The 14,854-nt window shown below is 48.7% G+C and overlaps 1 protein-coding gene across 4 annotated transcripts in view; it reads right to left on the bottom strand.

Annotated features, from left to right (window-relative positions):
• The window catches only part of ANKRD29 (ankyrin repeat domain 29), a 119,043-nt gene that overhangs the window by 43,150 nt on the left and 61,039 nt on the right, over positions 1 to 14,854 (bottom strand). For all 4 annotated transcript variants that reach the window (XR_011314094.1, XM_069731216.1, XM_069731214.1 and 1 more), the window contains exon 5: positions 13,842 to 13,940. Coding sequence is in view for 3 of the 4 variants with exons in the window: in XM_069731216.1 (XP_069587317.1) it covers positions 13,842 to 13,940 (99 nt within the window). In the remaining variant the exon portion in view is untranslated. The remainder of the gene's footprint in view (positions 1 to 13,841; positions 13,941 to 14,854) is intronic.

Genomic DNA, 14,854 nt, shown 5'->3' with positions numbered 1-14,854 from the left:
GCAGCGCGGTACAGAAGGGGCGAGCAGAGAATCGTCGGGGACAAGCAAGATGTCAGAACCTACCGGGAACGTGGTAACCAAAACGTGAGACAGAGACGGAGTCGGGGTACAGGCCAAAGGTCAGAACAAGTCATAAACGGGTGTAGGCAGTCAGAGGCAAACAGGAACACATTAACAGGGATCAGGTCAGGAGCTCAAACCTTGCAGCATGAACTATAGCTGACACTGGCCCAATGGCTACAGAGGACTTAAATAGTTCAGCCAGCTCCAGGGTGAGGCAGAGAGGATTAACTCCCACATGACCAGTCCAGAGACAAGAGCTGAACATAATCTCAGAACTGGATCATGACATCGTTGTTTCTAAATGATTATGAACTTGTTTTCTTTGCATTATATGAGGTCTGAAAACACTGTTTGTTTTTATTTTAACCTTTTCTCCTTTTCAGAAAAAAAATACAAAATTTATTGCTTGGAAATTCAGAAACATGTTGTCAGTAGTTTATAGAATAAATGAACAATTCACATTTTAGTCAAAAATATACGTATAAAGAGAAAAATCAGACAAAGTGAACATTTTACAGTGGTCTCTTTTTTGTCGTATATGTGTTCTATGTGTATAAATCTATTCTATCTATTCTATTCTAACCCGTCACTCTGTGATTATACTGTACGTGGCAGATCATGACCCTGGTATTGTCGAAAGCGCTCTATGGGACAGAGGGAAATTCCTCCTACTCCCACCATTCGTTGCCCCTACCTTTTCGTCCCAACCCGACCACTCGACCACCATTTTTCCCAATAAACGACAGAGACAGATATTTCTTTGGATTTGTGTAGGCCACAGCAGCCTTTTTTATTAAACAAACAACAGTTAACAATGAATGTAAAAGCATAACATTTTAAACTAGGAGAAGTCCTTGGAGCCCACAAGAAGCTGGTGATTTAACCCCTTAGCGACCGCCGATACGCCTTTTAACGGCGGCCGCTAAGGGTACTTAAACCACAGCGCCAACGGCGCTGTGGAAAAAGTGAATAGCGCCCCCCAGAGGCCGATTTTCTCCGGGGTCTCGGCTGCCGGGGGTAGCCGAGACCCCAGAGAACATGATTCGGGGGGTTTTTAACCCACCCCGCATTTGCGATCGCCGGTAATTAACCGTTTACCGGCGATCGCAAAAAAAAAAAAAAACGCGATCTCTTTTTAATTTCTCTGTCCTCCGATGTGATCGCACATCGGAGGACAGAGAAAAGGGGTCCCAGGTAGCCCCCCAATACTCACCTATCTCCCCCGATGCTCCTCGTGTCTCCCGGTGGGCGCCGCCATCTTCAAAATGGCGGGCGCATGCGCAGTGCGCCTGCCGGCCGGCCCCGCGACAGTCTTTGGGGTCTCGGCTGCCGGGGGTAGCCGAGACCCCAAAGAGCATGATCGGGGTCGGTTTTACCGACCCCTGTTTTGCGATCGCCGGTAATTAACTGTTTACCGGCGACCGCAAAAAAAAAAAAAAAAAAAGTAAAGTGTAATTCTCTGTCCTCTGATGTGATCGCACATCAGAGGACAGAGAAATAGGGGGATTCGGGGACCCTACAATACTCACCTGTGTCCCTGGATCCTCTTGCTGCTCCTCCTGGCCGCCGGCAGAACAAAATGGCGGGCGCATGCGCAGTGCGCCCGCCATCTGTCTCCATCTGCCGGCCGGCAGGAGAACAGCAGTTGGGGCTAAAATTAGGGGTAGGGTTAGGGTTAGGGGTAGGGTTAGGGGTAGGGTTAGGGGTAGGGTTAGGGTTAGGGGTAGGGTTAGGGGTAGGGTTAGGGGTAGGGTTAGGGGTAGGGTTAGGGTTAGGGGTAGGGTTAGGGGTAGGGTTAGGGTTAGGGGTAGGGTTAGGGTTAGGGTTAGGGCTAGGGTTAGGGTTAGGGCTAGGGTTAGGGCTAGGGTTAGGGCTAGGGTTAGGGTTAGCGCTAGGGCTAGGGTTAGGGCTAGGGTTAGGGCTAGGGTTGGGGCTAAATTTAGGGATAGGGTTGGGGCTAAATTTAGGGTTAGGCTTCTTTCACACTTATGTCGGTACGGGGCCGTCGCAATGCATCGGCCCGACATACCGACGCACGTTGTGAAAATTGTGCACAACGTGGGCAGCAGCTGTAGTTTTTCAACGCATCCGCTGCCCAATCTATGTCCTGGGGAGGAGGGGGCGGAGTTACGGCCACGCATGCGCGGTCAGAAATGGTGGATGCGACGTACAAAAAAACGTTTCATTGAACGTTTTTTTGTGCCGACGGTCCGCCAAAACACAACTGATCCAGTGCACGACGGACGCGACGTGTGGCCATCCGTCACAATCCGTCGGCAATACAAGTCTATGGGCAAAAAACGCATCCTGCGGGCACATTTGCAGGATCCGTTTCTTGTCCAAAACGACGGATTGCGACAGAATGCCAAACGACGCAAGTGTGAAAGTAGCCTTAGGGCTAGGGTTAGGGTTGGGGCTAAAGTTAGGGCTAGGGTTGGGGCTAAAGTTAGGGTTAGAGCTGGGATTAGGGTTAGGGTTTGGATTAGGGTTGGTATTAGGGTTAGGGCTGGCATTAGGGTTACGCTTGGGATTAGGGTTAGGTTTGGGATTAGGGTTAAGGTTAGGGTTGTGATTAGGGGTGTATTGGGATTAGGGTTAGGTTTGAGGTTAGGGTTGAGATTAGGATTAGGGGTGTGTTGGATTTAGGGTTTTGATTAGGGTTATGTTTAGGGTTGACATTAGGGTTGTTTTCGGGTAAGGGTTGTGATTATGGTTAGGGTTAGTGATTAGGATTATGGATCAGGTTGGGATTAGGGTTAGGGGTGTGTTGGGGTTAGGGTTGGAGCTAGAATTGGGGGGTTTCCACTGTTTAGGTACATCACGGGGTCTCCAAACACGACAGCCAATTTTGCGCTCAAAAAGTCAAATGGTGCTCCCTCCCTTCTGAGCTCTGCCGTGCGCCCAAACAGTGGGTTACCCCCACATATGGGGCATCAGCGTACTCGGGATAAATTGGACAACAACTTCTGGGGTCCAATTTCTCTTGTTACCCTTGTGAAAATAAAAACTTGGGGGCTACAATATCTATATATAAAAAATATTTTTTATTTTCACGACTCTGCATTCTAAACTTCTGTGAAGCACTTGGGCATTCAAAGTTCTCACCACACATCTAGATAAGTTCCTTGGGGGGTCTAGTTTCCAAAATGGGGTCACTTGTGGGGGGTTACTACAGTTTAGGTACATCAGGGGCTCTGCAATCGCAACATAATGCCCACAGACCATTCTATCAAAGTCTGCATTCCAAAAAGGCGCTCCTTCCCTTCCGAGCTCTGCTGTGCGCCCAAACAGTGGTTTACCCCCACATATGGCACATCAGCGTACTCGGGATAAATTGAACAACAAATATTGCAGTCCAATTTCTCCTGTTACCCTTGTGAAAATAAAAACTTGGGGGCTACAATATCTTTTTTGTGGAAAAAAAAATTTTTTATTTTCACGACTCTGCATTCTAAACTTCTGTGAAGCACTTGGGCATTCAAAGTTCTCACCACACATCTAGATAAGTTCCTTGGGGGGTCTAGTTTCCAAAATGGGGTCACTTGTGGGGGGTTACTACAGTTTAGGTACATCAGGGGCTCTGCAATCGCAACATAATGCCCACAGACCATTCTATCAAAGTCTGCATTCCAAAAAGGCGCTCCTTCCCTTCCGAGCTCTGCCGTGCGCCCAAACAGTGGTTTACCCCCACATATGGCGCATCAGCGTACTCGGGATAAATTGGACAACAACTATTGCAGTCCAATTTCTCCTGTTACCCTTGTGAAAATAAAAACTTGGGGGCTACAATATCTTTTTTGTGGAAAAAAAAAATTTTTTATTTTCACGACTCTGCATTCTAAACTTCTGTGAAGCACTTGGGCATTCAAAGTTCTCACCACACATCTAGATAAGTTCCATGGGGGGTCTAGTTTCCAAAATGGGGTCACTTGTGGGGGATTTCTACTGTTTAGGCACATCAGGGGCTCTCCAAACGCGACATGGCATCCGATCTCAATTCCAGCCAATTCTACATTGAAAAAGTAAAACGGCACTCCTTCTCTTCCAAGCTCTGCGGTGCGCCCTAACAGTGGTTTACCCCCACATATTGGGTATCAGCGTACTCAGGAGATATTGCACAACAACTTTTGTGGTCTAATTTCTCCTGTTACCCTTGTGAAAATAAAAATTTGTGGGCAAAAAGATCATTTTTGTAGAAAAAATGCGATTTTTTTTTTCACGGCTCTACATTATAAACTTCTGTGAAGCACATGGGGGTTCAAAGTGCTCACCACACATCTAGATATGTTCCTTAAGGGGTCTAGTTTCCAAAATGGGGTCACTTGTGGGGGGTTTCCACTGTTTAGGCACATCAGAGGCTCTCCAAACGCGACATGGCGTCCAATCTCAATTCCAGCCAATTCTACAATGAAAAAGTAAAACGGCGCTCCTTCACTTCCAAGCTCTGCGGTGCGCCCAAACAGTGGTTTACCCTCACATATGGGGTATCGACGTATTCAGGAGAAATCACACAACAACTTTTGTGGTCTAATTTCTCCTGTTACCCTTGTGAAAATAAGAATTTGTGGGCGAAAAGATCATTTTTGTGTAAACAAAAGCGATTTTTTATTTTCACGGCTCTACGTTATAAACTTCTGTGAAGCACTTGGGGGTTCAAAGTGCTCACCACACATCTAGATAAGTTCCTTAAGGGGTCTAGTTTCCAAAATGGTGTCACTTGTGGGGAGTTTCCACTGTTTAGGCACATCAGGGGCTCTCTAAACGTGACATGGCGTCCGATCTCAATTCCAGCCAATTCTGCATTGAAAAAGTCAAACGGCGCTCCTTCACTTCTAAGTTCTGCGGTGCGCCCAAAAAGTGGTTTACCCCCACATATGGGGTATTGGCGTATTCAGGAGAAATTGCATAACAAAATTTATGGTTACATTTCTGTTTTTACACTTGTGAAAATAAAAAAAAGGTTCTGAATTAAGATGTTTGCAAAAAAAAGTTAAATGTTCATTTTTTCCTTCCACATTGTTTCAGTTCCTGTGAAGCACGTAAAGGGTTAATAAACTTCTTGAATGTGGTTTTGAGAACCTTGAGGGGTGTAGTTTATAGAATGGTGTCACACTTCATTATTTTCTATCATATAGACCCCTCAAAATGACTTCAAATGTGATGTGGTCCCTAAAAAAAAAATGGTGTTGTAAAAATGAGAGATTGCTGGTCAACTTTTAACCCTTATAACTCCCTAACAAAAAAAAATTTTGTTTCCAAAATTGTGCTGATGTAAAGTAGACATGTGGGAAATGTTATTTATTAACTATTTTTCATGACATATCTCTCTGATTTAAGGGCATAAAAATACAAAGTTTGAAAATTGCAAAATTTTAAAAATTTTCGCCATATTTCCATTTTTTTCATAAATAATCGCAAGTAATATCGAAGAAATGTTACCACTAACATGAAGTACAATATGTCATGAAAAAACAATCTCAGAATCAGCGGGATCCGTTGAAGCGTTCCAGAGTTATAACCTCATAAAGTGACAGTGGTCAGAATTGCAAAAATTGGCCTGGTCATTAAGTACCAAATTGGCTCTGTCACTAAGGGGTTAACCATAACGTGAACATAACTCAAAACAATATTTTACTTTCAGCCGTTGTAACCCTGGCTCGGGAGCACCAAAAACCCCAAAAGAGGGTTCACTGTTCACAGTAATAAACTGGAGATCCGACCACCCCTGCCGGAACTCCCCACCACCATTCACCAGATTCGAAACATATTAAACTCCAAAACAGAGGAGCCATATACCGATGGACCCCCCAAACCAATTTCCACCAACTCCAAGGACTCCCCCCAGCCGCCACAACGAGAGGCCTTTGAACACCTTAAAGGCCCGAGACCCCACCCGACTGAAAAGCTATGGCCCTTTCAATGCCCTCCTGCAACCCGAGAGCCCAAAAATCCATTCCCACAGCATTCAAATGAACGCCGTCCGCCAACCAATACTCCCCTTTTCCTGATTCCAATTCGAAATGTCTAACCGCCACGCCCCCATTCCAAGACACAAAGGCGGACACTGCCCTATTAACTTTTATGCGGGCCTTATCGATTTTTTCGAAGGACCGCATGTGCTTCCACCGTTTTCGCGTCACGATTTCCGACCAAACGACGCTCAAACCCAGGTATAAAACCCATAACTGCAAACAATCCTGCTTTATGTCTCTAACCAATTCCCGAAAAAGTTGGACCCCCAAGTCATTCCCCCCAACATGCAAAACCAAAACGTCCGGGGCTCGATCCAAGCTCACGCTGTTATGGATCTCCCACAACACTCTATTCCAGGCCATTCCCCGAAAACCGAGCCACCGGATTACTGTCACACTTCGGTCAAAACCAAGCTGCCTGCCCTCCGTCCGAACATCGGCGCACAGAGCTCCCCAATGCACATATGAGTGTCCGAGAATCCAAACCAATAATGCCTGGTGACCTGGAAAACAAAACACAAACTCAACATATGTCACCAACTAAAGAAAAGCCGCTCCAGCAAGAGCTATAAAACCCCCTCGACCACCCCATGTGGCCACACATAACTCCGAAATCGGTTAGAGCGCCACCTGCCAATCCTACGAATAGCGGAAGCCCCCAACCCCCCAATTGCCGCCTCGGTTGCGGCTCCTATCCGAAAAGAGTGAGGGGCAAAACAGGCCCCATCTAAACCCAACAAAGCAATAGCCTTTTTGAAAACCGCCGTAAACTGATAGCGAGACAAGCAGGAACCGTCTTGATGGCATAACAAAGACCGATCGCGCCTAGGCTGAAGGCCCCAAAAACTGTTAAGGTAAGAGACCGGACACATAGTAGAACCCGCGACTGAACCCAAAACGATTCTGCTACCCCGGCCTTCCTGATCCGACTTTGAATGCCACAACCATAGCTCCTCCCGACCGTCACCCAACAGCACATCCCTGGCCAACAAGCCCCCCGTCCCCTTTCTGCTAGGTGCCACCAACTCACCCACTCTGAACGCCCCAAAAAAGGCCAACGAAAAGGCCAGCCGAAACCAACAAAGCTCAAAAACTGAGAAACACAACGATGACAAAACCTCGCCCAACTTTTCTAAAACGTTGAAGGAAACCGGCCGCCTCGAATCCATTTTCCCAGGCCGCCACCTGAAACCTTTTACTGCCCTCTGCACCAAAAAGAACTTGGTGATATCATCCTGACCCCGCAATTTGCAACCAAATGCCAAAGCCGCCATGACTCTTGACACCTTAGAAGACGACCATCCAACCGATGCCCCCCGACTTAACCATGACAACAAGATCCCCACCTGATCCTGTTGGCTCAACCCACAAGACGCCGCCGCTAACAAATCCTCCCACTCACGCCAAATTGTCTGATAAGCCTCCCAAGTTCTGGGAGCCATCGACGCCTTAATCAACACCTCAGCGTCCCGGATACCACTAGCCAAAATTCCGAAGGGCACTCCAACCCGACCATCTCCGCCTCCGGGGCCAACGACCGAAAACGATCGAACTGTAAACGAGAAAGAGAGTCAGCGATGGAATTATGAACTCCCAGCACATGCGACGCTGTGACATGTGCGTTCAAGGTAAGACACAACAACACCAACTGCCGTAACACACACACCACCGGAGGCGATGATGCAAACAAACTGTTAATTGCGCAAAATCCCTTGCCACAAATGCACCGCTACCAGAATGGGAAAAATCTCCAAAAGCGCAATGTTACGAACCAGACCAGAAGAAATCCAACTCGCTGGCCATTTTGACGCACACCATTGTCCCTGAAAGTACGCTCCAAAACCCGAACCACTGGCTGCGTCGGTAAATAACTCCAAAGACTCATTGTCAATCACGCCCTCGATAAATAAGGACCTGCCGTTATAAGTCCTCAAGAACTCACTCCAAACTGCCAAATCCTCCTTGTGCTCAGCCAATAACCGCATGAAATGGTGAGGAGCCTTAACTCCCGCCGTGGCGCTAGGCAACCTCCTAGAAAAAACTCGGCCCATCGGCATGACTCGACAAGCGAAATTAAGTTTACCTAGCAGTGATTGCAACTCTCGCAAAGGCAACTTGCGCAGGCGACCAGCCCGCCCAACATCTTCCCGCAGGCCTGCCACTTTGTCCTCGGGCAACCGAAACTCCCACTGAACGGTATCAATGACGATACCTAAAAAAACAAACACGTACTCGGGCCCTCTGTCTTACCAGGGGCCAGCGGAACCCCGGAACGAAAAGCCACCCATTCAATTGCGCTCAAAATCCTAGAACAACAGTCAGACCCCGCCAGGCCGACGCACAAAAAATCGTCTAGGTAGTGCAGAACCGAATCACAGCCAGAAACATCCCGCACCGCCCATTCCAAAAAGGAACTAAACGCCTCGAACAGGGCACAAGATAACGAACAACCCATGGGCAAACATCTATCAACAAAAAATCGATCTTCCCAAAAACAACTGAGAAGTCTAACGCTCGACAGATGAACCGGCAACAATCGGAAAGCGGATTCTATGTCCGTCTTGGCAAGAAGGGCACCTTTTCTGCATTTTTGCACCCAAACCACCGCCTCATCAAACGATGCGTAAACCACCGAACACAACTCGGGATCAATGCCGTCGTTTACCGACCTACCCTTGGGGTACGATAGGTGCTGAATCAGGCGAAATTTTCCCGCCTCCTTCTTAGGGACTACCCCCAGGGGGGAAACGACTAAATCCTCAAACAGAGCATGTTCAAATGGGCCCACCATGCGGCCCAACGCCACCTCCTTGCGTAACTTTTCTGAAACCACCTCAGCGTGCAACAAAGCTGAACGCAAATTTTTCTTAACAAAAGGAACCGCAAATGAAGGGGCAGGAATAACAAAACCTTCCATAAAACCTGACAACAACAAGGATGCCTTTTCCCTATCCGGGTATCTATTTAGATAAGGGGCCATTCTTTCCACCTTCACCGGTGTCTCCCCCATGGGAATTACCTGAACCTGATTTTGCCTTGCCCTTCTTAAAACATTTTGCGGCTCCGTGGGAGGAACCGCTGCAGTGGGAGCACAAATGCTTAAACTTACAATTGACTCCAAATTTGCACTGTCCCTCATTAAATTGTCAGCAGATGCTCAACTTCTGTCCGCCTGCCTGACCCGTGTTACCTGAGGTACCCGCGGCACAGGACTGTGAACCATGGCTGGAACCACCGGCCCCCCCTTGAAAGGGATGGCCGAACTTGTACTGTGTCATTACCCGCAACCAGAGACCAATATCTTTTTGGTCCCACCTAATGGTCGGCCGAACAGCTTTTCTCTGTCTGAACTGCTCGTCGTACCTAAGCCATGCCTGACCGCCATACACCCTATGAGCCTCACTGATGGAATCCATGTAACAAAATAACCCCAAGCAATTCTCGGGAACCTTCTTACCAATGACACTGGCCAGGATGGCGAAAGCCTGAAGCCAATTAGCAAAAGTCTGGGGAATCCATCGCCACCGTCATTTTTTTTTCTCCTCCTTTTTCGTATCCTCCTTCTTCCCCTTATCAAGATTAAATTTTTCTAGCGGAAGCAGCGAAAAAATTTCCACATATTCATCCTTACTTATCTTTTCCCTAACCTCTTTCTTAAGATGCGCCCCCAACGGGCCCTCAAAACACACGTATACCTCACCGTGCGCCCTATCATCCAAGTGTATCCCGCACTCGATTTCCTTCTCAGTCTGCACCGAAACGGAAACCGGTTCCGCCACCACAGCCGGCGCCGCCACCGCACTAACCAGCCCCGGCTGCGAGCCCAACCACGCTCCCAAATGTCGCTGTGCACCCGTACCACGATCCAATCTCGCCAGCAAATTCTGCACATTCACCAAAATCTCCCGGACCCTTGCCATGTCTCCGCCACCTGCACTCCCCACCCCAGCTAAGCCGCTAAGCGCCCCTGAACACCACTAACCGCAGGTGACCAAGCATCTGAAGGACAAAAACGTGACACAGACGTATACTCACCGGGCTGCAAGGGATCTGTGGTCCCCCCAGCCGGAGTGCTGGCATCCTGACGTCCACGAACTGTCCACTCCGCCATCGACCCATCTTGCATTCGTCCTCCGTGCTACCCATCCGACCCGCTGTTCTGGAGCGTCGCTGACATCGGGATCGCTGGATCCGGACTCCAAGTGGATGGGGATGACGCGTACCGGGCAGGAGAACTGGCCGCATGCTGCACGCTGCCAGCCGCTGATCCGGCCGCAGCCGACGGCTGCCCAGACCGCAGAAGTGGCGCAGGGGAGCCCCCTGACGCTGCCGACGAGGCCGGCCCGGCGCAGTCCCGCCTCAGGCCGCCCGACCCGCCGACGTCCGGCGATCCTCCGGACCCTGCCGACCGCGCCGAGGCAGGCCGCGCGGTGGGATCATCACCGCTGCGGCTTCCCGATGCTCCGTGCCACGAGGTGAGGACCTTGCTACCGCCGCTGTGCCCCGTCTGGCCATCAGATTCCTCCCAGGCCGGGGCCTGCTCGCCGCTGCCCTTACCGGCGCCCGGGGGGCCGCGACTGCCGAGCTCACCGCTGCAGAGGGGGGACCGTTGGCGAAGACCCACCGCCACTGTCCATGAGATGGGCCACCTGGGCTTCCAGCCAGCCCGGCGGGCGCGCAGCTGCAGCAGCCCGCAGGCTCTCGAGGACGGCGTCCACTCTGGTCATCCTGCTTCACAGAGGTGAGCGGGAACTGACTGGCCCCAGCCCCCTGACTCCTCTCTACTCCTCCCCCACTAGCCCCCCCACCTAATTAGCCTATTCCGCCCACCCCCCCTCCTCTCCAACCCATTGTCATGCTGGCCTTCGCTTAGGCCGTGGGGGGAAGGGACGGCTCGCTCCAGCCTGTCCTTTTGCTGGCTTTTAAACTATCTATGTATTATACATATAGATATATATACAATATATACAGTATATGTGTGTGTGCTTTGATGAATATTTTGCTTTAAAACTATGTGTAAATGACAGAACTGCTGTATGTAAAAGCTCATGTTTAAATTGCATTGCATATGGATTGCATTCGGATGTCATACAGATACATAGATGGGAAGAAATCGCATCATCGCATTGCAAACGGATTAAACACGGATCACCATACGGAGAACACTCGTGCGACTCTCGGCCAAGAGAATTGGACCGCTTTTTCATACGTTAAGTGTGACGCTGGCCTGAGAGACACATTCACCTGGGAGACAGCCCGAGAAGTGACACCCAGAGCCCCCATTACCGGTATAATGAAAGCCAAAGTTTCCCACAGAAATCACACTGAGGTCATATACTTACACCCAGGGGACTCCATCTTACTCCCATTCGGTATTCTTGTACCAATCAAACTCCCACCACATTATCGCACCCAGCGACAGCGACCCCTGTGACTGACCTTATCATCCTATCTCCAGTTACCATGCTTTATTTCTGCACCCCCCGATGCCACTATATGATCATCCAGATTATGTTCTTCTGTGCTCGGCTACTCATAAAAGTCATCATCTGTAAATCTGCTTATAATAGCTGTTTGCTAGACCTGGTGCTAATTCACCAAGTAATGATATAGTCACAAACCGCACATCAAGGGCCCCTGAGCCACATGTGGCTCCTGACTAGAGTGGGGTGAATTTGCTCGGGTTCCTTCTTATTCGGCAAGCTATGGCGCTTACCGAATAAGCTGCAGAGGGAACCCGGCTTCCTGGATCAACACCTCCATTATTGCCTACCCACACCACCCCCATCATTGTCCTTTCCCCCCACAACCATCATTGCCTTCTCCCCCACCACCCCATCATTGCCCATTCTACCACCCCCATCTTTGCCCATTTCAACACCTCCATCATTGCCTCCCACCACCCCATCATTGCTCATTCCACCACCTCCATCATTGCCCATTTCAACACCTCCATCATTGCCTCCGCCCACAACCATCATTGCCTTCTCCCCCACCACCCCATCATTGCCTATTTCAACACTTCCATCATTGCCTCCCCCACTACCCCATTGTCCTTTCCACCACCATCAACATTTCCTTCTCCCCCACCACTGCTCTCTCCATCACCTACATCATTACCAATCTCCAATGCACACATCTCCAATACACACACAGCACCACACACACAGCACCGCACCACTCTGTCCCACACACACAAAGATCCACACCGCATACACACACACAGACAGACACACAGCACCACTCACCTCTCGGAATGTTCCCCGCAGTCGCAGCACATCCCGGCAGCATCTCCATCACTGGCAGCTTTCTGTCTGAAACAGCCGTGTGCTGAATGATGACATCATCCAGCCGCACTGTGTCAGACAGGAAGCACCTTGCAGCGGGCAGGAAGCAAGACGACATCGGATGCCTGCAGCTCCACTTCCAAGTTGCAGGGATTGCTCCATGCCCACTGATTGCCCTCAGGGATAGCCGCAGGGGCCCACCTCGGTGGCCCTGATGGAGCCGCACCGGCTTTACATGCGGCCAGTGTTAGCCTCAGCCTGCAGCTAACACTATTAAAGCAAAACGAATGCTCACTCCTCTCCACGCCCATAGAGAATATTCACTGGCACCGGGCCCCGGGCCCCATAGCTGCTGAGTGTGCCGCTATTAGCGACATGCCACTGGCTGGGGCCTCTGGAGCAGTGGGGGCCCTAGGCAGCTGCTGGCCAGTATGCCAACAGGTGTCAGTGCCTGGGCCCAAAGGAGAATCCTCTGGTTCTCCGGTGGACCAGTCCGACCCTGTCGGTAATCTATTTCATACACAGGAACTATCACTCCTCCAAGCACTCTTGTTCTGTCTATGAGAGAGATGCTGACAGACATCTCTGTTAACGAAAGCTTATCCTTTATAGAACATAAAAATCTAATAACGAACATGCCGAATCCTTAACTCCCCTGACAATCAATTGCACGACGGCGCCATACACATTAGACTGTCAGCCAAACTTGTCGGTAATGGCAGGTTCAGCCAATATTAATCTAATGTGTATGGTAGGCTTCAGATATTAATGGTCAACCTTGCAAACAGTTGATCAGTGAGGCTGTTCAGTGTCAGACCCCCACCAATAGATTACCTATTTTAAGGATAGGTCATCTGTTTTTAAGTCTTGGACCACCCTTTTCATACATTGTATGTTACACACCTGTCCTGGGTATTCCCAGATCTCCATCCTTCACCTCAATCCACTGCCCTCTGTTGTGCTCCACATCGGGTTTTGTTAGGCTGCCTGGCGTGACTCAGAAACATAATCTTTCTAGGCCTTTAAAGCCTATTAGGACACACACCTGTGTCTTCGGATTGTGATTCAGGATTCCACCTCCTGTGCACACCATGCTAACCTTCTTCTGTCCCTGCTGCCCTGCTGACTTCACCTAAGCTGCCCTGCTCCCAAGATTCCAGCGGATGCCTCATCCTCGCTCCCCATGTGCCAAACTGCCAGCTGCCTGTGATCCTCAAACCGGATCTGGGGCTTAGTTGGTCCACTTCACAAAGTGAACCTGTTAGGACTGCTCCCTAGAACTTACCGTATGTTACTTTTATATTTGCACCAATTCTGTATTATCCGGCTTAAATTATAGTTATTTTAATGCATAGTTGGAAAAATTGAAAACCTCTATTATGAATGAGTTCTGATTTACTATATTTGTAACTGAAAATGTTTTAATGTAAGCACACTTGGTGGACATCCGTCTGATGTGTTTTCAGCAAATTAATTCATAGTAATTCATGGTAATGCTTTTTGGCTCATAAGTACATACACAAAGCTGCTCATGGATGTTGGCTCCATTTTTTAATAGGGTTTCTGCTGCTCCACAATGTCCATGCTGACAGGCAGTCAGTAATGCTGTACCTCCATCCTATGGAGATAAAAAAAAAGGTAAATGAGACCTTATCCAAGGCTATAACCATGACTTTATGCAAATGCTAGAGGACACAATACTTTATTATATAGAGGGCTACGTAAACTGTAAGCAAAGTACTGACTCCAGGATATGTGTCTATTAAAGGTTTTGTCTGGGACTTTAACATTGATGGCACATCCTGAAGATTGGTTTTCGATATTTGATCAGTGCGGGTGGGACACCTGGCACCCCGCAGCTCCATCATCTGCATAGTGGCAGCAGCTGGGTACTGCATACCCACCTTCTACTTGAATCCCCAGCAGGTGGATGTGCAGTATTTGGCTGCGGCCACTATTACCCTGATGGAGTTGTGCTAGCAGCAGGAACAGCTGATTGGGAAAGGTGTCGAGTGTTGCACCCCCACTGATCAGATATTGATGACCTATCCACAGGATTGTCAATCAATGTTAAAGTCCGATACAACCCTTTTAAAGTACAAAGGAAAAGGGAAATGTAGAAATGTTCCAATTTGTTTGTGTATTTAACTTTTGTTTGCTACTTTTTCATGCTATCCACCAATATGAACCTTAAAAACATTCCCTTGAAAAGGGTTGTCACAGCTGCAAGTTAAGATGCTACGGGAAACATGTTGATCATATTTACTTTCAGGTATAACTTTTTTAAACATTAAGGATTAACAATAACAATAAAACATATATGATGGTCCAGAGACCATCAGCTACAACCGCACAAGAAAAAATGTTGTAGACCACTGAAGGTAACAAAGCAAAAAAACACCAAAAATGTTCTGAAATCAGACATGCAGAATGTGTTGTTGGACCATGTTTTATCTCTAAGGGAGGAAGACCACACATGGGGCCTTTGAGTAAGGGGTGCCCAATAGCTGGGATAGCTTTGTGCCCACTCTC

The sequence above is a fragment of the Ranitomeya imitator genome, chromosome 6, assembly GCF_032444005.1.
Source record: "Ranitomeya imitator isolate aRanImi1 chromosome 6, aRanImi1.pri, whole genome shotgun sequence".
Taxonomy (NCBI): Eukaryota; Metazoa; Chordata; class Amphibia; order Anura; family Dendrobatidae; genus Ranitomeya; species Ranitomeya imitator.
The sequence above is the reverse complement of the archived record's forward strand: the minus strand, read 5'-3'. Positions and strand labels throughout refer to the sequence as shown.